At 47.9% G+C, this 26,064-nt stretch overlaps 1 protein-coding gene across 1 annotated transcript in view; it reads left to right on the top strand.

Moving 5' to 3' along the window:
* Positions 1–19,930, top strand: part of mmp28 (matrix metallopeptidase 28) — a 196,508-nt gene extending 176,578 nt beyond the window's left edge. Inside the window, exons 6-8 of the mRNA XM_072469218.1 lie at positions 15,041–15,190; positions 16,947–17,114; positions 18,648–19,930. Coding sequence (XP_072325319.1) covers positions 15,041–15,190; positions 16,947–17,114; positions 18,648–19,051 — 722 coding nt within the window. The 3' untranslated portion in view covers positions 19,052–19,930. The remainder of the gene's footprint in view (positions 1–15,040; positions 15,191–16,946; positions 17,115–18,647) is intronic.
* Positions 19,931–26,064: the final 6,134 nt, after the last annotated feature.

The raw sequence follows: 26,064 nt of genomic DNA, 5'->3' as shown, positions 1-26,064 counted from the left end.
GGTTGAGCTTCGTATAATCTTTTATAAAATGCCTTGAACACTCCATTCACTCTCTCCGCTCCCCGCTCCATCTCTCCTTCCTCATCCCTCACTCCCCCTATTTCCCTCGCTGCTCCCCTTTTCCTCAATTGGTGGGCCAGTAACCTGCTCGCCTTCTCCCCATATTCGTATTGTACACCCTGTGCCTTCCTCCACTGTGCCTCTGCAGTACCCGTTGTCAGCAAGTCAAATTCTACGTGTAGCCTTTGCCTCTCCCTGTACAGTCCCTCCTCCGGTGTCTCCGCATATTGCCTGTCCACCCTCAGAAGTTCTTGCAGCAACCGCTCCCGTTCCCTACTCTCCTGCTTTCCTTTATGTGCCCTTATTGATATCAGCTCCCCTCTAACCACTGCCTTCAGCGCCTCCCAGACCACTCCCACCTGGACCTCCCCATTATCATTGAGTTCCAAGTACTTTTCAATGCACCCCCTCACCCTTAGACACACCCCCTCATCTGCCACTAGTCCCATGTCCATTCTCCAGGGTGGGCGCCCTTCTGTTTCCTCCCCTATCTCCAAGTCCACCCAGTGTGGAGTGTGATCCGAAATGGCTATAGCCGTATACTCCGTTCCCCTCACCTTCGGGATCAACGCCCTTCCCAAAACGAAAAAGTCTATTCGCGAATAGACTTTGTGGACATAGGAGAAAAATGAAAACTCCTTACTCCTAGGTCTGCTAAATCTCCACGGGTCTACTCCTCCCATCTGCTCCATAAAATCTTTAAGCACCTTGGCTGCTGCCGGCCTCCTTCCAGTCCTGGACCTCGACCTGTCCAGCCCTGGTTCCAACACCGTATTGAAATCTCCCCCCATTACCAACTTTCCCACCTCTAGGTCCGGGATGCGTCCTAGCATACGCCTCATAAAATTGGCATCATCCCAGTTCGGGGCATATACGTTTACCAAAACCACCGTCTCCCCCTGTAATTTGCCACTCACCATCACGTATCTGCCCCCGCTATCCGCCACTATAGTCTTTGCCTCAAACATTACCCGCTTCCCCACTAATATAGCCACCCCCCTGTTTTTTGCATCTAGCCCCGAATGAAACACCTGCCCCACCCATCCTTTGCGTAGTCTAACCTGGTCTATCAATTTCAATTGCGTCTCCTGTAACATAACCACGTCTGCCTTAAGTTTCTTAAGGTGTGCGAATACCCTTGCCCTTTTTATCGGCCCGTTCAGCCCTCTCACATTCCAAGTGATCAGCCGGGTTGGGGGGCTTTTTACCCCTCCCCCCCCTTGTCGATTAGCCATCCCCTTTTTCCAGCTCCTCCCCCGGTTCCCACGCAGCTGTATCCCCCCCAGGCGGTGCCCTCCCGCCCACCAAACCCCATACCAGCTCCCCCCTCTCCCCAGCAGCAGCAACCCAATAATTCCCCCCTTCCCCCCCCCCCCCCCCCCCGCTAGATCCCCCACTAGCGTAGTTACACCCCCCATGTTGCTCCCAGAAGTCAGCAAACTCTGGCCGACCTCGGCTTCCCCCCGTGACCTCGGCTCGCACCGTGCGACGCCCCCTCCTTCCTGCTTCCCTATTCCCGCCATGATTATCATAGCGCGGGAACCAAGCCCGCGCTTCCCCCTTGGCCATGCCCCCAATGGCCAACGCCCCATCTCCTCCACCTCCTTTCCTCCCCCCACCACCACCTGTGGAAGAGAGAAAAGTTACCACATCGCAGGATTAATAACATAAAACTCCTCTTTCCCCTCTTTTTACCCCCCCTCTTCGCCCCCCATACTCGCCCCACCACTTTGTTTCAAACGTTCTTTTTAATAACCCGATCATTCCAATTTTTCTTCCACGATAAAAGTCCACGCCTCATCCGCCGTCTCAAAGTAGTGGTGCCTCCCTTGGTATGTGACCCACAGTCTTGCCGGTTGCAGCATCCCGAATTTTATCTTCTTTTTGTGAAGCACCGCCTTGGCCCGATTAAAGCTCGCCCTCCTTCTCGCCACCTCCGCACTCCAGTCTTGGTATACGCGGATCACCGCGTTCTCCCACTTACTGCTCCGAGTTTTCTTTGCCCATCTAAGGACCATCTCTCTGTCCTTGAAACGGAGTAATCTCACCACTATGGCTCTAGGAATTTCTCCTGCTCTCGGTCCTCGCGCCATCACTCAGTATGCTCCCTCCACCTCCAACGGACCCGCCGGGGCCTCCGCTCCCATTAACGAGTGCAGCATCGTGCTCACATATGCCCCGACGTCCGCCTGTAGTATCGGGGCCAACAGCTCTTTCTTCATTTCCTTTTTGAGTTCTTCCACACAGCATTTCAAGAACTCTTGTTGTTCAGGGCCCCATATTAAACTGCCACCTTCCGACGCCATCTTGGTTTTTGCTTGCCTTCCTTGCCGCTGCTCTAAGGGATCCACTGCAATCCGGCCACTTTCCCCTCCTTTTTCCATCCGTATCCAGGGGGAATTCCCTTCTGGTTTACCGCACAGCGTTTTTAGCCGTTAAAATTGCCGTTGGGGCTCCTATTAAGAGCCCAAAAGTCCGTTCCACCGGGAGCTGCCGAAACGTGCGACTTAGCTGGTCATCGCCGCACCCGGAAGTCACCTGGTGCCTCATTTCTTACATTGCAATGGATGGGGGGAGAAATGGTGGCATAGTGCTAATATCACTGGATTAATAATCCAGACGCACAAGCCTCTGAGGACCTGGGCTCAAATCCCACCACGACATCTGGAAGAATTTAAATTCAATTAATAAAAATCTGGAATTGAAGTTATCACATTGTTGAAAAAAAACATCTGGTTCACTACTCCTTTAGGGAAAGAAATCTGCCTTCCTTACCTGGTCTGGCCTACATGTGACACCAGAACCACAGTACTGTGTAACTGACCTCTGAATTGGCGGAGCAAGTCACTGCTATCATACTCACCTATCAATCTTTTTGACCTACGCTAATTCCCTGTACCCTTCTACAAGAGGAATGAGAGGTGGTCTTATTGAAACATATATGATTATGAGAGAAGTTTGACAGGGTGGGTGCTGGCAGGATGCATCCCATCATGGGGGAATCCAAAACTACACAACAACGTTTAAACATAAGGGGTCTCCCATTTGAGACATAGACGAGGAGGAATTTATTTTCCATTGAATCCCTACAGTTCCATCAAGTCTGCACCTACCCTCTGAAAGAGCACTCTACCTAGGCCCACTTGCCTGCCCTATCCCCGTAACCCCACGCATCAATCATGACCAATCCACCTAACCTGCACATCCTTGGACACTGAGGGGCAATTTATCATGACCAATCCACCTAACCTGCACATCCTTGGACACTGAGGGGCAATTTATCATGACCAATCCACCTAACCTGCACATCCCTGGACACTAAGGGGCAATTTATCATGGCCAATCAACCCAATCTGCACATCTTTGGACTGTGGAAGGAAACTGGGACACCCGGAGGAAACCCACACAGACATGAAGAGAAAGCGCAAACTCCACGCAGATAGTTACCCGAGGCCAGAATTGTACCCGGGTCCCTGGCATATTGTGCCACCCTGCTGCCATACATGTGTATTGTTAACTGAACACCAGATGTCCCTTTGATGGGAGTAAACCCATTGCGACATTTATCCTCCGAGGTGCCCCTTGTATTAATTATTATTCTCTGAGGGAATATGGTCGAGGGTCTGGAGACAAAAGCAATTAGTTATGGGGATCTCCCCCATTCACTCTCTCCACCTTTCGGAAACCTCTTCAATGCCAGGCTTTCAACCTTGTCTTCAGTCATCATTCCTATACCCTTCCTGCTTGGTGTCCATTCTTATTGCACCTTTTTTCTGAAATGGCCTGGGATTTTCTTTTGTCTGAAAGGTGCTATATCAATGCACATTGCTGTTGGTGTTTGCATGGACCTTTGTTGGTGGTAAGCGATGCAGACACTGTCATGGAGGTAGCCTAGGGTCTGGGTTCTGGTGAAAGGCTCCCATCTCCCTCCCCCTGCTTGACTTCCTCTCACGTCAGATATTCAACTCCTGTTCCTCTCACCCCAAACTCTGTTGGGTGAATTGGACATTCTGAATTCTCCCTCAGTGTACCCGAACAGGCGCCGGAGTGTGGTGACTAGGGCCTTTTCACAGTAACTTCATTGCAGCGTTAATGTAAGCCTACTTGTGACAATAAGGATTATTATTATTATAAGTGCATCAGACGGAGATGGAATGTTGCATCTTTTAGCCGAAGGTGACTGGAGTGTGTTTCACTAAACTCAGTGTTAGCAAAGAACTTAACTTCCATCATGTGGAGGCGATTTTCTGGTAAAATTAGGAAGAGCTAAACCTCAAACATCCCAACGAGAAATATGCGGCACTTTGTAGCGTAGCGGATGCAATCTCGTGGAAGGCTGGGGTTCCTGGAGCGGTCTGGCGCCTGTGCCTCTTTCCGTTTGGGACTGTGCTGTGAGGTCTTGGTCTGTTATTGTTAACACAGCCCAATCACCATTATCTAAACAGGCCTGGGGACACCAGCTTGCTCTGGTTCAGTGAGAGTTTGGGTAAACAGTTGTAAAATATTAAATTGGGATACATTGAAAATTCTGTAATCGTGTGGCCACTTGGAGAAAGGGCAATGTCTGTAAGATAGGGCCACATGGACATGCTAACAGTAATCACAGAGTGGTCCCTGAAGAAGCAACAAGCTGGATTTAATTTTTTGCTCTTTGACTTTCTCTTCTATTCACCCGTACTCCCTCTCCCTAACTCCACTGCATTCTGCCTCCATCATTCTGAAACCATCTCCCTTCATGTCGCAGTGTCGGAGTATCTTAGTCCCTTTCAGTCTTTCTGATCCTGTGCCTCAATTTCTGCCTCTGTCCAAATCTCTGCTGCTTTCCCTTCCTCGACCTTTTTCTCTCTCTCCACCTGTCTTTCTAAGTCTCTCTCTCCTAATTCCTTTGCTTCTCTTGCTATCCAAATCTTTTTCTGCTTCTGCGCTCTTCTTGGTTGTACTTTAGGCAGGATGCTGTGATCCTGAGGCAAAGTGTTGACGCCATTGGAAATGCCGTCGGGTTTCTCGACGGCATCAACACGGCCTCAGGATCAGCAATTCTCGCCCCTACAGGGGGCCAGCATGGCACTGGAGCGGTTCATGCCGCTCTAGCTGCTGATCCCGGCGTCAACTGGGGGCCGCGGGATCCGCGCATGCGCAGTGGCACTGGCACCAACGCACGCAAGCGCAGTGGCACCGGCACCAACGCACGCAAGCGCAGTGGCTCCCTTCAATGCACCGGCCCCGACGCAACATGGCGCAGGGGCGGGAGAAAGGAGGCCCCCAGCCAGAGAGCCGGCCCGCCGATAGGTGGGCCCCGATCATGGGCCAGGCCACATCGGAGGCCCCCCCCCCACCCCGGGATCGGACCGCCCCCCCCCTCCCCCTCCCACAGGCCGCCCCCAATCCTGCCACGCCAAGTTCCCGCCGGCTGAGAGCAGATGTGGAGGGCACCGGCGGGACTGGGCTTTTTTACGACGGCCGCTCGGCCCATCCCGGGCCGAGAATCGGTGGGGGGACCGCATAGAGCGGCCCCCGTCGGCGCCGGGCTGAAGGAATCCCGCCCTCCTATGCTCTGTATCATTTTCAGCTTGTCCTTCACAATTTTCCTTTTTCTAACCAAAATGAGGCTTCTGTAGTACACGTGTTAAATGGTGGATGCAAAAGTGAATATGTGTCTGTGGTGTACGTGTGTGTGGCATGTCTGTTTGTGTGTGGGTGTGTGCGTGTGGTGTGCGCATGTGTGTGTTTGCCCTGACAAATGCACACCACACACTGCACACGCAGACTACACATGCACACTGCACACACGCACCACACATGCACCATACACACCACACATGCACACCACACACACACACCCACTCCACACGCACTCCCAACACACATGTACACACTGCATACATGTACACCACATGCACACCACACACACACGCACTCCACACTCTCTCACACTACACGCATAGCACACATGCACACCACACACATACGTGCACACACATATATGCACACACATACACACACCACACACGCAGACCACACACACCACACGCACACACACACGTGCACACCACACACGCACGCCCACACACAACACTCACACACACATACCATACATACATGCGCATGCATACACACATCATACACATTCGCAGACGAACACCACGCACACATGCACACACACCCACACATGCACGCATACACACACACATACACCATACACACATGCGCGCACACACACACCACACGTGCACATGAACACCACACACACACACATACACACACACACACACACACACACAGACGAACACCACATACCCCACACACATACACAATATGCACACACACACCTTCACAGATACACAATTACCCTCACAGATACACCCCCCTCACCGATGTACACACACAGGCATGCACACACACACCTTCATGCACATATGCACACACACACACCTTCATAGATATACACCCAGGCACACACCCTTGTAGATGCACAAACACACACACTCTCACGGATATATAGACACAGAGAAACACACTCACAGATGCACACTCCCTCACAGATGTACACACACGTTCATAGATGTGTACACACACGTCCTCAGACATATACAAACCCAGACACACCCTCACAGATGTACACACACATAACCTTACAGATATATACACACACACTCCCTCACAGTTACATGTATGCACACACATTGGCCCCTTACCCCAGCACACATTAGTATACCTATGGTGATGTTATACTGGCTACAGCATATAGACAGTGTTCAGATATTACGCCTTATTTTAAATTGAGCCATTTTTATAGAGTTGAGATCCAAAGGGACATTTGAGTATTCGATAGCGGAAGGTCAATCTTCAGACCAGTTTATTCCGACCATTGTCGACTCCTGATGAGCAGGAGCAGTTTAGTAAAATATTGGATTGGCTACAGCCTGTGGATCTCTGGGAAAAAAAACAACAGCACCTTAAAAGCTGACACAGTAGATGGTCTTGGAGAATTATGAGACTGTTAAAGAATTTCAGGAGGAGGATGGGTGTTGAGGAGGCCACATTCCGAAAACATGAGGAGACGCTTTAGAAATGCCATCTGAGACAATGTCTGTCCTTTCCACACGCCCTACGATCACTTCAGAGTTGGCAGGACCTGCAGTAAATAAATGCAAGTGCTTTCAAAACTGGGACTCTTGTTCTGTACAAACTCACTACTTGATATCTGGTCGGTATAACTGTACCACCTTCTCCAGTGCTTTCGTTGTGTCTATCAGCGGGATAGCGGAGGCAGGTATTTGGTGATAGGACTTCAGTGATGGAGGGGTCAGGAATATGTCTAGCAAGGGTTGGTAAGCCGACCTCCCATGAAGTTAGACCAGGATCAGCTCCGAGGAACTTCGCAGCCCAGAGCTCATCCAAGTTGGCAACTCGAAATGGACCGGGGCTTGGAATTCATGACTGGGTCCCTGGGGCACTTGGATCCCTGGCACTCACTGCTCCCCCCTGCCCCTCGCTCCCATACCCCTCTAATTTAGCCTGGCTTCACTTCAAAAGTTAAATATGCCTGTTAAATATGACAGTTTAACACTCCTTATGTTGGGGTTTCTCATGACTAGGGTGCACATCTCAGAATCACAGAACATTTACAGTGCAGAAGGAGGCCATTCGGCCCATTCAAGGCTGGCTCTCTGAAGGAACATTCTTCCTAGCCTCACTCCCCTGCCTTATCCCTGTAGACATGCACATTCTTTCTTTTCAGATATCAATCCAATTGGGGCAGCACGGTAGCAAAGTGGTTAGCACAACTGCTTCACAGCTCCAGGGTCCCAGGTTCGATTCCCGGCTTGGGTCACTGTCTGCGGAGTCTGCACGTTCTCCCCGTGTGTGCGTGGGTTTCCTCCAGGTGCTCCGGTTTCCTCCCACAGTCCAAAGATGTGCGGGTTAAGTGGATTGGTCATGCTAAATTGCCCTTAGTGTCTGGGTTATCGGGATAGGGTGGCGTTGTGGGCTTGGGTAGGGTGCTCTTTCCAAGAGCCGGTGCAGACTTGATGGGCCGAATGGCCTCTTTCTGCACTGTAAATTCTATGATTCTAATTCCCTTTTGAATACCTCGATTGAATTGGCCTCCATCACCCTCTCAGGAAGTTTGTTCCAGATTTCAATCACCCTCTGGATGAAAAGGTTTTTGCTCACATCACTTTTACTCCTTTTGCCAATTATTTTGATTCTGTGGCCTTTAGTTCCGGATGTTCCCTTGAGGGAAGTTTCTCACTATTTACCCTGTCCATTTCCTTCAGGATCTCGTATACCTCTTATCAAGCCTCTCAGCCTTCTTCTCTTCAAGGAAAACTGTTCCAACCTCTCCAACCTATCCTCATAGCTACAGTTCTTTATCCCTGGAATCATTTTTGTGAATATCCTCTGTGCTCTTTCCAATGCCTTCACATCCTCCCTTGGGTATGGCTCCCAGAACTGGATGAAGTCTCCAGATGAAACCTAACTCGTGCCTGATATAAATTCAGCATGACCTCCTTTCTCTTGTACTCAAGGATCTATTAATAACGTCTGATATTCCATGTGCTTTATTAACTGCTCTCTCAATTAACTGCCATCTTCAATGACTTTTGTACATATATACCTGCACCTCCTTTAGAGTTGCTCCCTTTATTTTTTTACTATCTCTCCACATTCTTCCTGTCAAAATGAACCACCTTGCACTTCTCTGCATTGAACCTCATCTGCCACTTGTCTGCCCAATCCACCTACATTTCTTATGTCCTTTTGAAGTTCAAGACTATCTTCCTCTCAGTTGACAACATTTCCAATCTTCGTATCATCTGCAAATTTTGGATTCATGCCCTGAACATCACAGTCTAGATCATTGATATATAACAGGAAGAGCAAAGGTACCTGGCTAACTCCACTATGAACCATCCTCCAATCCGAAAAACAACTATTTATCACTACTGTTTCCTATCACTCAGCCAATTTCTCATTCAAGTGCCTGCTTTACCTTTTATTCCATGAGCTAGAAGTTTGCTCACAAGTCTGTTGTGTGGCACTGTATCAAATGCCTTTTGCAAATCCATATACCCTGTATCAACAGCATTGCCCTCATCAGCCTTCTGTGTTACCTTTTCAAAAAACTCCAGCAAGTTAATTCAACATTATTTTTGCTTAATGGCTCCAAGCTGGGTTTCCTTGCCAATCCTGCATTTGTCTAAGTGACTATTGATTTTGTCCTGAACTATCGTTTCCAGAAGCTTCTCTAGCACTGAAGGCAAACTGACTGTTCTGTAGTTGCCGGCATTGTCTTCGTACTCCTTTTTGAAGAAGGGTGTAACGGTCACAATTCTCCAGTCCTCCAGCACCACCCCCTGTGTGTAAGGAAGACTGGAAGATTACCACCAGCGCCTCTGCAAATTTCCACTCTCACCTCTCTTAGCATCCTTTGATGCATCTCATCAGTCCTGGTACCATATCATTTTTAAGCAAGGATATCCTTGTTAACATTTCCTCCTTTTCAGTTGTAAATTCCTCGAGTATACCAGTTACCTCTTCTCTCACCTCTACCTGGGTAGCATCCTCTTCCTTTGTAAAGGCAGGTATAAAGTATTTGTTTAATACTTCGTTATTCCTCCTGCCTCCATGTGCAAGTCTCCTTTTTTTTAAATCCCTAATCAGCTCTACCCTTTCTTTTATCGCCCTTTTATTATTTACATGCTTATCAAAGACCTTTGGATTCCCTGTTATGTTTGGTGCGAGTCTCTTTTCTTGCTCCCTCCTTGCTTTTCTTATTATTTTTCACTTCATCTCTGGTCCTTCTATATTCAGTCTGATTCTCCATTATATTTTGTACCTGACATCCGTCATACGTGCGCTTCTTCCTTTTCACCTTCACCTCTATCTCTCGTATCGTCCAGGGTGCTCTAGATTTATTTGCACCACCTTTCCCTTTCAAGGGTGTTGTACCCTTAATAACGACGCTAGAGAGTAAAATGGTAAAGAAGGCTTTAATAAGCTTAGAACTAGCCTGGTGCTGAGACGGGTGCTTACTGGGTGCCGTCTGCAAGGTGGCCCCTTATATACGACTCCCAGGCGGGCAGAGCCGGAGGCAGAGTCCCCCAGGGTTCCAAGCCCGGTCTTAAAGAGGACAGCACCTTACATGATGATAAGGGTACAGTAATACAGTAACCGTTCATCACATTCACCCCCGTTTTAAAAAAACTAAGTCCAGCGGGGGTGAAGTGGAATGACAAGTCCATTTGTTTCAGCAGCCTGATCGCCCTCATCGACCTCCTCAGCTCGGGCGGTGGTGTGGCGGACACGGACATCTTAGTTGAGGGTACGTCCGGGAGCACGGTGGTCGGAGCCTTGGTCCGGGTCGGGGTAGGGAGTCGGGGCGCAGGGGAAATAGCTGGGGCTGGGGGTAGCGGTGCTGGCGCCGGCGGAGGTTGTGGGGGGGGGGGGGGGCGCTAGAGGGCGCGTGCAGGTGCAGTCGGTGTCCACCGATGGGGAGTGGGACCGCGGGGGGGGGGGGGGGGGAGGAGTAGTGGGTGCCAAATCCCGCAGGGGAACCGTGAGGGAGGAGGCGTCTGTAGCGGGGGAACCAGCGGGTGCCAGATCCCGGAGGGAAACCGTATCTTGCTTGCCATCGGGGTACTTGACGTAGGCGTATCGGGGGTTCGCAAGTAGTAATCGGACCCTCTCAACCAGGGGGTCCGTTTTATGGCTCCTCACGTGCCTCCAGAGAAGAACAGGTCCGGAGCTGTCAGCCAAGGTGGAAGCGAGACCCCGGACGTGGACTTCCTGGGGAAGACAAACAAGCGGTTGTGAGGGGTCTCATTCGTGGCCGTGCAGAGGAGTGACCTAATGGAGTGTAGGGCATCGGGTAGGACCTCCTGCCAGCCGGTGGTTGGGAGACTTCTCGACCGTAGGGCCAGAAGGACAGCCTTCCAAACTGTTGCGTTCTCCCTCTCCACCTGCCCGTTTCCATGCAGGTTATAACTGGTCGTTGTGCTCGAGGCGATGCCTTTGCTGAGCAGACGCAGTTCATCGCTCATGAACGATGTACCCTGGTCGCTGTGGATATAAGCGGGGAAACCGAACAGGGTGAAGATGCTGTGCAGTGCCTTAATCATGGTGGCTGGGGTCATGTCGGGACAGGGGACGGCGAATGGGAAGTGGGAGAACTCGTCGATGACGGTGAGGAAGTAGGCATTGTGGTTGGTGGATGGGAGTTGGGCCCTTGAAGTCCAGACTTAGTCGCTCAAAGGGCCTCGAGGCCTTTACAAGACGAGCCTTGTCTGGCTGTTAGAAGTGCGGTTTGCACTCCGCGCAGATCTGGCAAGCCCTGGTCATGGCCTTGACCTCCTCAGTTGAGTAAGGTAGGTTGTGGGACTTGATAAAGTGGACGAGCCGGGTAACCCCCCGGTGGCAGAGGTCATTGTGGATGGCTTGCAGGCGGTCCTCCTGCGCGTTGGCACACGTACTGCGGGACAGGGCATCTGGGGCTCGTTGAGCTCCCCTGGACAATACTTGATATCATACGTGTAGGTGGAGAGCTCGATCCTCTGGCCTCAAAATGTTAGCGTTTCTTATTTTGCCCTGTTGTGCGTTATCAAACATGAAGGCTACCGACCGTTGGTCGGTAACGAGGGTAAACCTCCTACCGGCGAGGTAGTGTCTCCAGCACCGCACAGCCTCCACAATGGCTTGTGCCTCCTTCTCGACTGCAGAGTGCCAAATCTTGGAGGTGGTGAGGGTCCGGGAGAAGAATGCTACTGGTCTGCCTGCCTGGTTGAAGGTAGCAGCCAGGGCGATGTCTGACGCATCGTTCTCTACCTGGAAAGGGATAGTTTTGTCCACCGCGTGCATAGCGGCCTTGATGATGTCAGCCTTGATGCGGCTGAAGGCCGATCGGGCCTCAGCCGACAGGGGAAATATCGTGGTCTTTATGAGGGGGCGGGCTTTGTCCGCATATCTGGGGACCCACTGGGCGTAATAAAGAAAAGCCCCAAGCACCGTTTGAGGGCCTTGAGGGGGAGGGGAAGTTCCTTAAGGGGGCGCATGCGGCCGGGGTCGGGACCTAGGACCCTGTTTTCCACGACATAGCTGAGGATGGCTAGCCGTGTTGTACGCTGGAACTCTGACTTGATAAAAGTCATACCTTGGGCACTGTACCGCCGGCTCCTGGTGGCGACGGGCTTACAGTCGGGAGTGAGGTTCGCGAATAGAGAGGGGGGTGCGACTTTCAGTGTCGCAAGGCTGCACACCGTGAGGGGGCAGGGTCCGCCAAACTTCAGTGTCAGGCTCCGGTGGCTGCACTGGAAATCCAGTCCGAGCAGCAGGGGGGGGCGCAGAGGTGAGGGAGGATATACAGTTTGAAACGGGTTTATTCGGCGCCCTGGATCGAGAGATCCGCAATACAGTACCCCTTTATTTGGACCAAGTGGGACCCGAATGTGAAGGCTATGGTTTGGGCCACGGGTTGGGTGCGCAAGGAGCAGCACCTTACCGTTTCTGGATGAATAAAGCTCTCCATGCTCCCGGAGTCGAAAAGGCACGGGAGTTTCGCGACCGTTGACCTGGACCTGCATCATAGAGTTCTGCAGGTGTTTTGGCCGCGTTTGGTCGAGGGTGATCGCTCCCAGTTGCGGGTAGTCCGAGTCCTCAGCTGAGTCAGATTCGTAAAAAGGCCGATGCCGTCGGTCGCACGTGTCGGGTCGAGAAGATGGCCGCCGCCAAGATGGCAGATGACGCGTCAGAAGGGGGCGTGTCGGGTCGATGCGCAGCCGCGTTGCGAGGCCTGCAGGCCTTTGAGCTTGATTTTCGGGTATCTTTACTCGATATCTTTATTCGATTCTGCCATCCCTGCCCCCCGCCCCCTACCATCCCCACCCCACACCGTTTTCTTCCTTTCCGTTCTCTGCCCTTTTAGACGGGTCTCTGTTACCATCTCTGTGCCTTCACACACTTGCCCATTGATCCTGATTCATGCTTTTAAACTGTCCCCCTTACTCCGACTGCATTGAATAACTTACTATTACCTGCTCTAGTTCTATCAAACTGTCCCCCTTACTTTAAACTGTCCCCCTTACTCTGACCGCATTGAATAACTTACTATTACCTGCTCTAGTTCTATCAAACTCTCCAAGTATTTATGTATCTCGAACTATTGTCTGATATATCCACCTTATCAGCCAATACCTCTCTACTTCCCACTGCCAGCTCTTCTTCCCTCCACTCTGAATTTCCCCTCATGTTCCCATCCCTCTGCCAATCTAGATAAACCCTCCCCAACAGCATTAGTAAATCTCCCACCAGGGCATTAGTCCCAGTCCTGTTAAGACGTAACCCCATCCTTTTTATGCAGGTCCCACCTGAACCAAAACCTATCCCAATGCCTCAGAAATCTAAAGGCCTCCCTCCTACTCCATTTCTCCAGCCCCGTGTTGAACTGCTCAATCTTCCTATTCTCATGCTCTCCAGCACTGGGGGTAATCCTGTGACTGCTGCATGAGGGGTTTGGGAGCAGAGGTTAGCTTGTACACCCTGAGATTCATGAAATGAGCAAATCGACCACTTGAGCCTTCCATCACCTGGATCCCTGCAATGATAGGATTGGCTCATAACATTGGCCCCATGGATCATCAGTTGGTAACACTCTTGTTTGAGAGTCCGAAAGCTATTGCTTCAGGGCTAATCCTCTCTGTGCTGAACGAGAGGGTTAAAATTGGACTTTGGATGGGTGAATGTTAAAATCATCGTTCTTAGTCCTATCTCTATCATGGTACTAATCAGAAATTATGGTCCGGAGGCTGTTGGTGTTAATCTCTCTTGCCCACTCTATTTGCAAATCCCCTTCTTTCTCTGTTTCCTTAATCCAACTATCCAACTTGTACTTTAATGTGAACTTGGACTCTGTTTCAATCACGAACTGCATCACACAGCCTCACAACCCTCTGTGTAAAAGGAAATATCCCCTGTCCACCTCTGTCCCAAATTCATAGAATCCCTACAGTGCCGAAGGAGGCCATTCGGCCCATCGATTCTGCACCAACCCTCTGGAAGAGCACCTATCTCGGCCCACTCCCCCACCATATCCCCGTAACCCTGCGACCCCAATTAACCTTTGGACACCAAAGGGAATGTAACATGGCCAACCTCCCTAACCTGCACATCTTTGGACAGTGGGAGGAAACCAGAGCACCCGGAGGAAACCCATGCACACACGGGGAGGAAGTGCAAACTCCACACCGACAGTGACCCAAGGTTGGAATTGGACCAGGGTCCCTGGCAGCAGTGAGGCAGCAGAGCTAACCACTGTGCCACCGTGCCGCCCGTTTCTTTTATGTTCAATCTTCCATCTAATCCTGTTCTCCTAGATCTCTCTGTTGCAGGAAACAGTCCATGGGTGGGATTTTCCAGCACCCTCTACGGGCCATCTCCATCGCCGCAGCTCATGCCGCGGGGTGTAGAGGTTGGAAAGTCCGGCCCTGTGCTGATCCTGTCCTGTCCCTTCATGTCTGCCGTATGCTGCCGCAGAAAAACGAACAGTAGCACTGAAAATCAGGCAGAGGCGCAACCGTCCGCCAGGCACGAATAACCTACTGACTCCCAGGCTCTGCCCTGAACAACCATGATGTTGATGGTATTGGAGGGACAACTGGGACCTGGAACTGTGTCTCTGGGCTATCTAGCTTCTAAAACAAGGAGCATTCACTCTGGCTGGAGGGAGTGAGACCTTTTCTAAGATGCCTGTGGTACGCCAGGGGTTAAAGCGGTAGTTGATAGGTTTTCTCACCAAGCCGTTTATATGTTAAGCAGACTTTGTCACGGTTGGTGTGGGATAATGAGGTTTTCCAGTCACTGCCTTCGTTCATGCTCAGTTCAGAGAAACACAGCCTGGAAGTCCCCTGAGCCGAGTGTGGAATGAAAAAACCTCACGAGATCTTCCCTCTCTCTCTCTCTCTCCCTCTCTCTCTCTGCGTTCCAGGGGAACCGCTTCATGTGCCCATGCTACAGCTGCCAGCAGAACTATTGACGTCCTTCCAGAACCCAGCAGAACACGCCAACCGCGGAATCCCATCGGACAGCCGTCTGCCGCCTTCCTACTGCCAGACCCATTTCGACACCCTCACCAAGGGTAAGAGTTCAGCTTTTAACCCGGTTGGGAATCCGCTCCCTCGGCCTTCTGGGTTCCTCACAGATTGACCCAATATTTCAGAAATCTAAAACTGGCTTGATATCAAAAGTCTGCACTTTGATAAGGGAAGTGCCTCCCCCCCCCCCTCCCACACGCCGTCCCCTGAGATAGCAACCGTTATGGGAGAGAAAGGAACTTGCATTTATACAGAAACAAACACAGAAGTTTCTGGAGACCCTCCGCGGGGTCAGACAGGACCCGGGTGGGGGAACAAAAGGTGATACGCTCCAACAGTATTTAAAAAGGAATGGAATAAAGGGATTATGGTAATTTTGATAATTAGCCATGGTCCTTTGGGAGACCCTTCCATCAGTGAGAGACAATTGGTTATAAATTCTTTGTGGGGGAAATGCTACACAAGCCTGGGGTAAGGCAAGGAGAACTACCACACACGCACACACAGTCACACATATTCACACAATATAGGCACAAACACACACGAATATACGGCCGACAGATGCACACACGTGCGCACACACATGCAGATGTGGCACACACAGGCCCACACCTATGAAAAGAAACCAAATCGCCATCTAGTGGAAGCAGGAGAAATTGCAGACATGGTATTGGAACGAGGCGGCAAGAAGGCTTATTTTGTTGGCAGTGAGTGTGGAAAATGAAGCATTAAAAAACCTGGCAAAGCAGATTGAGTCCAAACTGAAAATAGTTTGAGTTTCCCCAGGAATCTCCCACCATTACCTCCATGGAAACACTGGCGCAACGACATCAGCAACCATTTTACCACCTTGCATTGCTAGCCGGGGGCTCTCTGCCATTCTCGCCTTGGCTCAATTGGTATCACATTTTCCCCGAATCAGAAAACTGTGAGTTCTTGTCGCACTCCAAGCACTTAACCTCGGCGAATACTCCAGCGCTAATACTGAGGGAGTGCTGCACTGTCATAGGCGCTGGCTTTCGCCCAAGCTGTTAAACCATCTGCCTTGGCTGGTTTAGCACAGGGCTAAATCGCTGGTTTTTAAAGCAGACCAAGGCAGGCCAGCAGCACGGTTCAATTCCTGTACCTTACCGGAATGTGGCGACTAGGGGCTTTTCACAGTAATTTCATTGAAGCCTACTTGTGACAATAAGCGATTTTCATTTTCATTTCATTTCTCAAGTGAACATGAAAGATCCAGCGACGCTGCTCGAAAACCAATATTTATCCCTCAACCTAAAAAACGATTTTCACACTGCTGATATCGTGGGATCTTGCGGTGCACAAACACGCCACCGCACTCCAAAAGTACAGAATCGGTTGTGAAGTGTTTTGGGATGTCCTGAGTTTGTGTTAGGTGCTGTAGAATTGCAAGCTTGTCCTTTTCTTACTTGCTGCCAATTTCCTAGTGAAAGATCCAGTCAAAACTCTCAAAATCTATTAATAATAATCGCTTATTGTCACAAGTAGGCTTCAGTGAAATTACTGTGAAAAGCCCCTAGTCGCCGCATTCCGGCGCCTGTTCGGGGAGGCTGGAACGGGAATTGAACCCACGCTGCTGGCCTTGTTCTGCATTACAAGCCAGCTATTTAGCCCACTGTGCTAAACCAGCCCCAGTATTGGCGAGTAAACCTCTACGTGCCTGAGAGGGGAACCAGAGCTCCTTGGGAAAGAACACAAAAGTACAAAGACCCTTTCGAGCCGCGATATTCTCAATATACTTCTGTTTTCCCCCACCCCCTCCCACTAACCCCCATACAGATTTAAAACAAAATATTTACATATTCCGGGGAGCTGACTACTGGAAACTCTCAAGAGACGGGACTATAAAAGGACCTCTGTCACTGCAGAAGAGCTGGCCAGAACTGCCCCCGGCTATTGAGGCAGTGGCAGTGTCGGATAAGGAAGGAAAATTCTACTTCTTCCGAGGTAAACCACAGGAACACGTTGGAACACAAGAAATAGGAGCAGGTCGCCAGGCCCTTCAAGCCTGCCCCACCGTTCAATACCATCATGGCTAGTCTATGCAGGCCTCAACTTCTTTTCTGTGCCTCTTCCCAGTAGGCCTCTATTCCTTGATCTGGCAAATATTATTCCATCTCCACTTCAAATACCTTAAATAATGATCCAGCCTCCACCACCCCCGGGGCAGAGAATTCCAGAGATTCACCACCAATTCCAAGACAGTCAACACAGTTAATGGCTCGCTGTCGAATCATTCTGGAGCGATATTTGACTTCTGAGTTTTTGGTTGAGGTCACGTGATCACAGTCATTGCTAACAGTCCGATGTTTGACACGACTCAATCTATTTGTGACCATCTCCGAGACTTGTTTAGATCTTTTTAATATTGGGGAAGTGGTAATGTCATTGGACTAGTAATCCAGAGGTCCCGGGCTAATGCTCTGAGGGACACAGGTTCAAATCCCACCACGGCAACTGGTGGAATTTGAATTCAATTAATAAGTCTGGAATGCAAAGCTAGTCACAGTAATGGTGACCATGACAACAATCATTGATTGTTATAAAAACCCAACTGGTTTAAAACGCCCTTAAGGGACGGAAATCTGCCGTCCTTACCCGGTCTGGCCTACATGTGACTCCAGACCCACAGCACTATGGGTGAAATGACCCAGCCAGACATGCAAGGGCAATTAGGGATGGGCAGCCAACGCTGGCTTTGCCAACGATGCCCGTATCTCATGAAAGAATAAAGGAAAAAAACCCAGACCCTACTTGCCAGCTCCTGCAGCAGGAGCATAAACTCCTGGGCATTCTCTTGGCACTGTCGACACAAACTCACCACATTCTTCTCCAGCTCCTGGTCTTGCCTCTCCGCCTCCTCCAGCACTCCCCCTCATTGACCAGTTTGGCCAGTCATATCAACAGCGTCGGTGAGCACAGGGGCGATGGGTGAAGTGGAGCCAGAGGGCAGTCAGAGTACAGACAGCAGAATTCTGGATGGGTTAAGGAGGCAGGTGGGGAAGCATTGCAACAGTCTCTGCCTTTAAGCAGATTCTTGCACTGTGTTGCCCCCTGCTGTTTGTAACCGGTAAAGCCGGAGTTCCGAAAGATCCTGAACTATTTTGACAAGGTGGATGCGGAAAGGATGTTTCCTCTTGTGGGCGAGTCCAGATCTAGGGGGCACAGTTTTAAAATTAGGTGTTGCCCTTGGAGGACAGAGATGAGGATTTTTTTTGACTTTGAGAGGGTTGTGCGGCGTTGGAACTCTACCTCAGAACGCGGTGGAAGCGGCATCACAGAATATTTTTAAGACGAAGGTAGATAGATTCCTGTTGGGCAAAGGTTATCGGGGAGTAGATGAGAATGTAGAACTCAAAACACAGACAGATCAGCCTTACTGAATGGTGGAATAGGCTAGAGGGGCCGAAGGGTCTGCTTCAGCTCCGATTTCCATGTGTTCGTACAACCAGTCTAATAAATCCCTTTCTGTTTAACCAGGGGGCCGCTGCTGGAGGTACACAGAAAACCAGCTGGACAGGGGCTTCCCGAAGAAGGTTAAGGCCATGGGCCTTCCCCGCCACCCTGATGCAGCCTTCTACTTTCGCCCACTGAGTCACGTGGTGATTTTCAAAGGGTCAAAATACTTTGTCCTAAATGAAGACCTGATGCAGGTGGAGCAATACTACCCCAGACCGCTCAGCGATTGGAAAGGTGTCCCGGTTGGTATCAATGGAGTCTTCACCTGGAACGAGAAACGGACCTATTTCTTCAAAGACGAGACTTTTTGGAAATTTGACAATAGCAGATTGAAGGTGATGCACCAGGGCCAGTGGGCAGAGGAACTGGAATGGACTGGCTGTCACCACAGGAACAACACAGACAATGGACACCTGCTGACGTGACCCCAGCAGCACAATCTCCGTCAGAACTTGGAAATTAAAGTGCAATTGTCTTCTGAACTCCTTCCTGTTCTCACTTTCAGGGAAATGAAGCTTCCTGCCAGGTAGCCTTGCGGGAATTGGTGTCCGGAGCTCACAGCTCAATGCAGAGAGACAGCAAAATCAGGGAGAGGATATAGAGGAACACCAAATACAGGGATAGGGTTCACATACCCTAATGGGTGGCACGGCAGCACAGTGGTTAGCACTACTGCTTCACAGCGCCAGGGACCCAGGTTCAATTCCGGCCCTGGGTGACTGTGTGGAGTTTGCATGTGCTCTCCGTGTCTGCGTGGGTTTTATCCGGGTGCTCCGGTTTCCCCCCAAAGTCCAAAGATGTGCAGGTTAGGTGGATTGGCCATGATAAATTACCCCTTAGTGTCCAAAGATGTGCAAGTTAGGTGCGGTTATGGGGATAGGGTGGCAGAGTGGGCCTGGGTAGGGTGTTCTTTCAGAGGGTTGGTGCAGACTCGATGGGCCGAATGGCCTCCTTCTGCAGGGATTCTATACTGGAAACACAGAGCTTGTGGATTGAGTATATCAGCCATATAGGCAGGGCATAAAGTAATGCAAAACTCACTGGTAGGATATCTGATTTCCCTAACACAGAACTAGGAGTATATAGTACTCAAAAACATGCATTAAATAGACAGTACCTCATGCAATAAAAGTGTCTTGAGTATCCCATATCCAGCAAGTGAAGTGGGCACTCAGTATAGTGCATACCTCCACCTGTGTGTTAATTCAACATTATTACAATTAAGCAGCTCTTCCCTGAGGTTTTCCCTGCTTGGTTGGTGCTCTGTAACTGCAAAGCTGAAAAAATAAATCTGTTTAATTTAAGAGTTCTATCTCACTGAGGAGGCTGCAGGCCAATCCACACTCATCAACCTGCTCTGAAAACTCTGCTCACATGTTGACACCTGAGACAATCCATTACATTCCAAAACAATCCACACCATTCTAAACCAATCCACGATATCCCTAAAAATGTCAATGTGCCATAGCATAAATGCAGTGTAGGAGCAGGAATAGACCACTCAGCCCTGAGAGCCGACTCCAAAATAATCGGAGTGTAACATCAGCTCTACGTTCCCCGACATCCATTTACCCTCCTGCTTATCAAGAATCTATGTCAACAGAGCTATGCTCCAAGATCCAGGTGCACATCTTTGCCAAATATGGAGCACCACAGTGATTAGCACTACTGCCTCACAGCTCCAGGGACTAGGCTTCAATTCTGGCCTCGGATGACTATCAGTGTGGTGTTTGCACATTCTCTCCATACCTGCGTGAGTTTCCTCCCACAGTCCAAAGATTAGCAGGTTAGGTGGATTGGCCATGCAAAATTGCCCCTTCATGTCCAAAAAGGTTAGGTGGCATTACTGGGTTACTGGGATAGGTGGAGGCGTGAGCTTAATTAGGATGCTCTTTCCAAGTGCTAATGCAGACGCGATGGGCCGAATGGCCTCCTTCTGCACTGTAGAGATTCTATGATATTGTGTTTCATACCCATACACACTGATCAGAGTATAGAGTATCCCGTACACAATGATCAGTGTATAGAGTATCCCATACACAATGATCAGAGTATAGAGTATCCCGTACACAATGATCAGTGTATAGAGTATCCCACACACAATGATAAATGTAAAGAGTACCCCATGCACAACGATAAGTGCATAGAGTATCCCGTACACAATGATCAGTGTATAGAGTATCCCATACACAATGATCAGAGGATAGAGTATCCCGTACACAATGATCAGTGTATAGAGTATCCCATACACAATGATAAATGTAAAGAGTACCCCATGCACAATGATAAGTGTGTAGAGTATCCCGTACACAATGATCAGAGTCTAGGGTACCCCATGCACAATGATAAGTGTGTACAGTATCCCAGACACAATGCTCAGAGTACAGAGTATCCCATACACAATGATCAGAGTATAGGGTACCCCATGCACAATGATAAGTGTAAAGAGCACCCCATGCACAATGATAAGTGTAAAGAGTACCCCATGCAGAATGATAAGTGTAAAGAGTACCCCATGCACAATGATAAGTGGATACAGTACCCCATACACAATGATAAGTGTATAGAGTATACCGTACACAATGATCAGAGTATAGAGTATCCCATACACAATTATCAGAGTATAGAGTATCCCGTACACAATGATCAGAGTATAGAGTACCCCTTGCACAATGATAAGTGTAATGTGTACCCCATACACAATGATAAGTGTATAGAGTACCCCTTACACAATGAAAAGTGTATAGAGTACCCCATACACAATGATAAGTGTATAGAGTATCCCATACACAACGATCAGAGTATAGAGTACCCCATACACAATGATAAGTGTATAGAGTATCCCATACACAACGATCAGAGTATAGAGTACCCCATACACAATAAGTGTATAGAGTACCCCATACACAATGATCAGTCTATAGAGTATCCCGTACACAATGATAAGTGTATAGAGTATCCCATACACAATGATCAGAGTATAGAGTATCCCATACACAATGATCAGAGTATAGAGTGCCCCATACACAATGACCAGAGTATAGAGTATCCCGTACAAAAAGATAAGTGTAAAGAGTACCCCATGCACAATGATAAGTGTAAGGAGTACCCCAGGCACAATGATAAGTGTATAGAGTGCCCCCTGCACAATGATAAGTGTAAGGAGTACCCCAGGCACAATGATAAGTGTAAAGAGTACCCCATACACAATGATAAGTGTATAGAGTACCCCATGCACAATGATAAGTGTAAAGAGTACCCCATACACAATGATAAGTGTATAGAGTACCCCATACACAATAATAAGTGTATAGAGTACCCCATGCACAATGATAAGTGTATAGAGTACCCCATGCACAATGATAAGTGTATAGAGTACATCATGCACAATGATAAGTGTATAGAGTACCCCATGCACAATGATAAGTGTATAGAGTATCCCATACACAATGATAAGTGTATAGAGTACATCATGCACAATGATAAGTGTATAGAGTATCCCATACACAATGATCAGAGTATAGAGTATCACGTACACAACGATCAGAGTATAGCGTACCCCATACACAATGATAAGTGAATAGAGTATCCCGTACACAATGATCAGAGTATAGAGTACCCCATGCACAATGATAAGTGTATAGAGTATCACATACACAACGATCAGAGTACAGAGTATCCCATACACAATTATCAGAGTATAGAGTATCCCGTACACAATGATCAGAGTATAGAGTACCCCATGCACAATGATAAGTGTAATGTGTACCTCATGCACAATGATAAGTGTATAGAGTATCACATACACAACGATCAGAGTATAGAGTATCCCATACACAATTATCAGAGTATAGAGTACCCCATGCACAATGATAAGTGTAATGTGTACCTCATGCACAATGATAAGTGTATAGAGTACCCCATACACATTGAAAAGTGTATAGAGTATACCGTACACAATGACCAGAGTATAGAGTATCCCATACACAATGATCAGAGTATAGAGTATCCCGTACACAACGATCAGAGTATAGAGTACCCCATACACAATGATAAGTGTATAGAGTACCCCATACACTATGATCAGAGTATAGAGTATCCCATACACAATGATCAGAGTATAGAGTGCCCCATACACGATGACCAGAGTATAGAGTATTCCGTACACAATGCTCAGTCTATAGAGTATCCCGTACACAAAGATAAGTGTAAAGAGTGCCCCATGCATAATGATAAGTGTATAGAGTACCCCATGCACAATGATAAGTGTAAAGAGTACCCCATACACAATGATAAGTGTATAGAGAACCCCATGCACAATGATAAGTGTAAAGAGTACCCCATACACAATGATAAGTGTATAGAGTACCCCATGCACAATGATAAGTGTATAGAGTACCCCATGCACAATGATAAGTGTATAGAGTACATCATGCATAATGATAAGTGTATAGAGTACCCCATGCACAATGATAAGTATAAAGAGTACCCCATACACAATGATAAGTGTATAGAGAACCCCATGCACAATGGTAAGTGTAAAGAGTACCCAATACACAATGATAAGTGTATAGAGTACCCCATGCACAATGATCAGAGTATAGAGTACCCCATGCACAATGATAAGTGTAAAGAGTATCCCATACACAATGATAAGTGAATAGAGTACCCCATGCACAATGATAAGTGTAAAGAGTACCCCATGCACAATAATCAGAGTATACCGTACCCCATACACAATAATAAGTGTAAAGAGTACCCCATGCACAATGCGAAGTGTATAGAGTACCCCATGCACAATGATAAGTTGAAAGAGTACCCCATGCACAATGATAACTGTATAGAGTACCCCATGCACAATGATCAGTGTGAGTACCCCATGCACAATGATCAGAGTATCCCATGCACAATGATCAGAGTATAGAGTATCCCGTACACAATGATCAGAGTATAGAGTACCCCATACACAATGATAAGAATATAGAGTACCCCATACACAATGATCAGAGTATAGAGTCCCCGGTACACAATGATCAGAGTATACAGTACCCCATGCACAATGATAAGTGTAAAGAGTTCCCCATGCACAATGTTAAGTGTGAGTCCCACATGCACAATTATAAGTGAAAAGAGTACCCCGTAAACAATGATAAGTGCAAAGAGTACCCCATACACAATGATCAGAGTAGAGAGTATCCCGTACACAATGATCAGAGTTTAGAGTATCCCGTACACAATGATAAGTGTAAAGAGTATCCCATACACAATGATAAGTGTATAGAGTACCCCATGCACAATGATAAGTGTAAAGAGTACCCCGTACACAATGATAAGTGAAAAGAGTACCCCACACACAATGATCAGAGTATAGAGTATCCCATACACAATGATCAGAGTATAGAGTACCCCATACACAATGATCATAGTATAGAGTATCCCATGCACAATGATAAGTGTAAAGAGTACCCCATGCACAATGATAAGTGTAAAGAGTACCCCATGAACAATGATAAATGTAAAGAGTACCCCATACACAATGATAAGTGTAAAGAGTACCCCATGCGCAATGATAAGTGTATAGAGTATCCCATACACCATGATAAGTGTGTAGAGTATCCCAGACACAATGCTCAGAGAATAGAGTACCCCATACACAATGATCAGAGTATAGGGTACCCCATGCACAATGATAAGTGTAAAGAGTACCCCATACACAATGATAAGTGAATAGAGTACCCCATGCACAATGATAAGTGTAAAGAGTACCCCATGCACAATAATCAGAGTATAGAGTACCCCATACACAATAATAAGTGTAAAGAGTACCCAATGCACAATGATAAGTGTATAGAGTACCCCATGCACAATGATAAGTGTAAAGAGTACCCCATGCACAATGATAACTGTATAGAGTACCCCATGCACAATGATAAGTGTGAGTACCCCATACACAATGATAAGTGTAAAGAGTACCCCATGCACAATGATCAGAGTATAGAGTATCCCGTACACAATGATCAGAGTATAGAGTACCCCATACACAATGTTAAGAGTATAGAGTACCCCATACACAATGATCAGAGTATAGAGTCCCCGGTACACAATGATCAGAGTATAGAGTACCCCATACACAATGATAAGTGTAAAGAGTACCCCATACACAATGATCAGAGTATACAGTACCCCATGCACAATGATAAGTGTAAAGAGTTCCCCATGCACAATGATAAGTGTGAGTCCCACATGCACAATTATAAGTGAAAAGAGTACCCCGTGCACAATGATAAGTGCAAAGAGTACCCCATACACAATGATCAGAGTAGAGAGTATCCCGTACACAATGATCAGAGTTTAGAGTATCCCGTACACAATGATAAGTGTAAAGAGTATCCCATACACAATGATAAGTGTATAGAGTACCCCATGCACAATGATAAGTGTAATGAGTACCCCGTACACAATGATAAGTGTATAGAGTACCCCACACACAATGATCAGTGTATAGAGTATCCCATACACAATGATCAGAGTATAGAGTATCCCATGCACAATGATAAGTGTAAAGAGTATCCCGTACACAATGATCAGAGTATAGAGTATCCCATACACAATGATCAGAGTATAGAGTACCCCATACACAATGATCAGAGTATAGAGTACCCCATACACAATGATCAGAGTATAGGGTATCCCATGCTCAATGATAAGTGTAAAGAGTACCACATGAACAATGATAAATGTAAAGAGTACCCCATACACAATGATAAGTGTAAAGAGTACCCCATGCGCAATGATAAGTGTATAGAGTATCCCATACACCATGATAAGTGTGTAGAGTATCCCAGACACAATGCTCAGAGTATAGAGTACCCCATACACAATGATCAGAGTATAGGGTACCCCATGCACAATGATAAGTGTAAAGAGTACCCCATGCACAATGATAAGTGTAAAGAGTACCCCATGCACAATGATAAATGTAAAGAGTACCCCTTACACAATGATAAGTGTAAAGAGTACCCCAAGCACAATGATATGTGTAAAGAGTACCCCATGCACAATGATAAGTGTATAGAGTATCCCATACACCATGATAAGTGTGTAGAGTATCCCAGACACAATGCTCAGAGTATAGAGTATCCCGTACACAATGATCAGAGTATAGAGTACCCCATGCACAATGATAAGTGTAATGTGTACCTCATGCACAATGATAAGTGTATAGAGTACCCCATACACAATGAAAAGTGTATAGACTATACCGTACACAATGATCAGAGTATAGAGTATCCCATACACAATGATCAGAGTATAGAGTATCCCGTACACAATGATAAGTGTATAGAGTATCCCATACACTATGATCAGAGTATAGAATATCCCATACACAATGATCAGAGTATAGAGTGCCCCATACACGATGACCAGAGTATAGAGT

The sequence above is a fragment of the Scyliorhinus torazame genome, chromosome 12 (genome assembly GCF_047496885.1).
Source record: "Scyliorhinus torazame isolate Kashiwa2021f chromosome 12, sScyTor2.1, whole genome shotgun sequence".
Taxonomy (NCBI): domain Eukaryota; kingdom Metazoa; phylum Chordata; class Chondrichthyes; order Carcharhiniformes; family Scyliorhinidae; genus Scyliorhinus; species Scyliorhinus torazame.
This window is presented reverse-complemented; position numbering and strand designations above follow the sequence as displayed.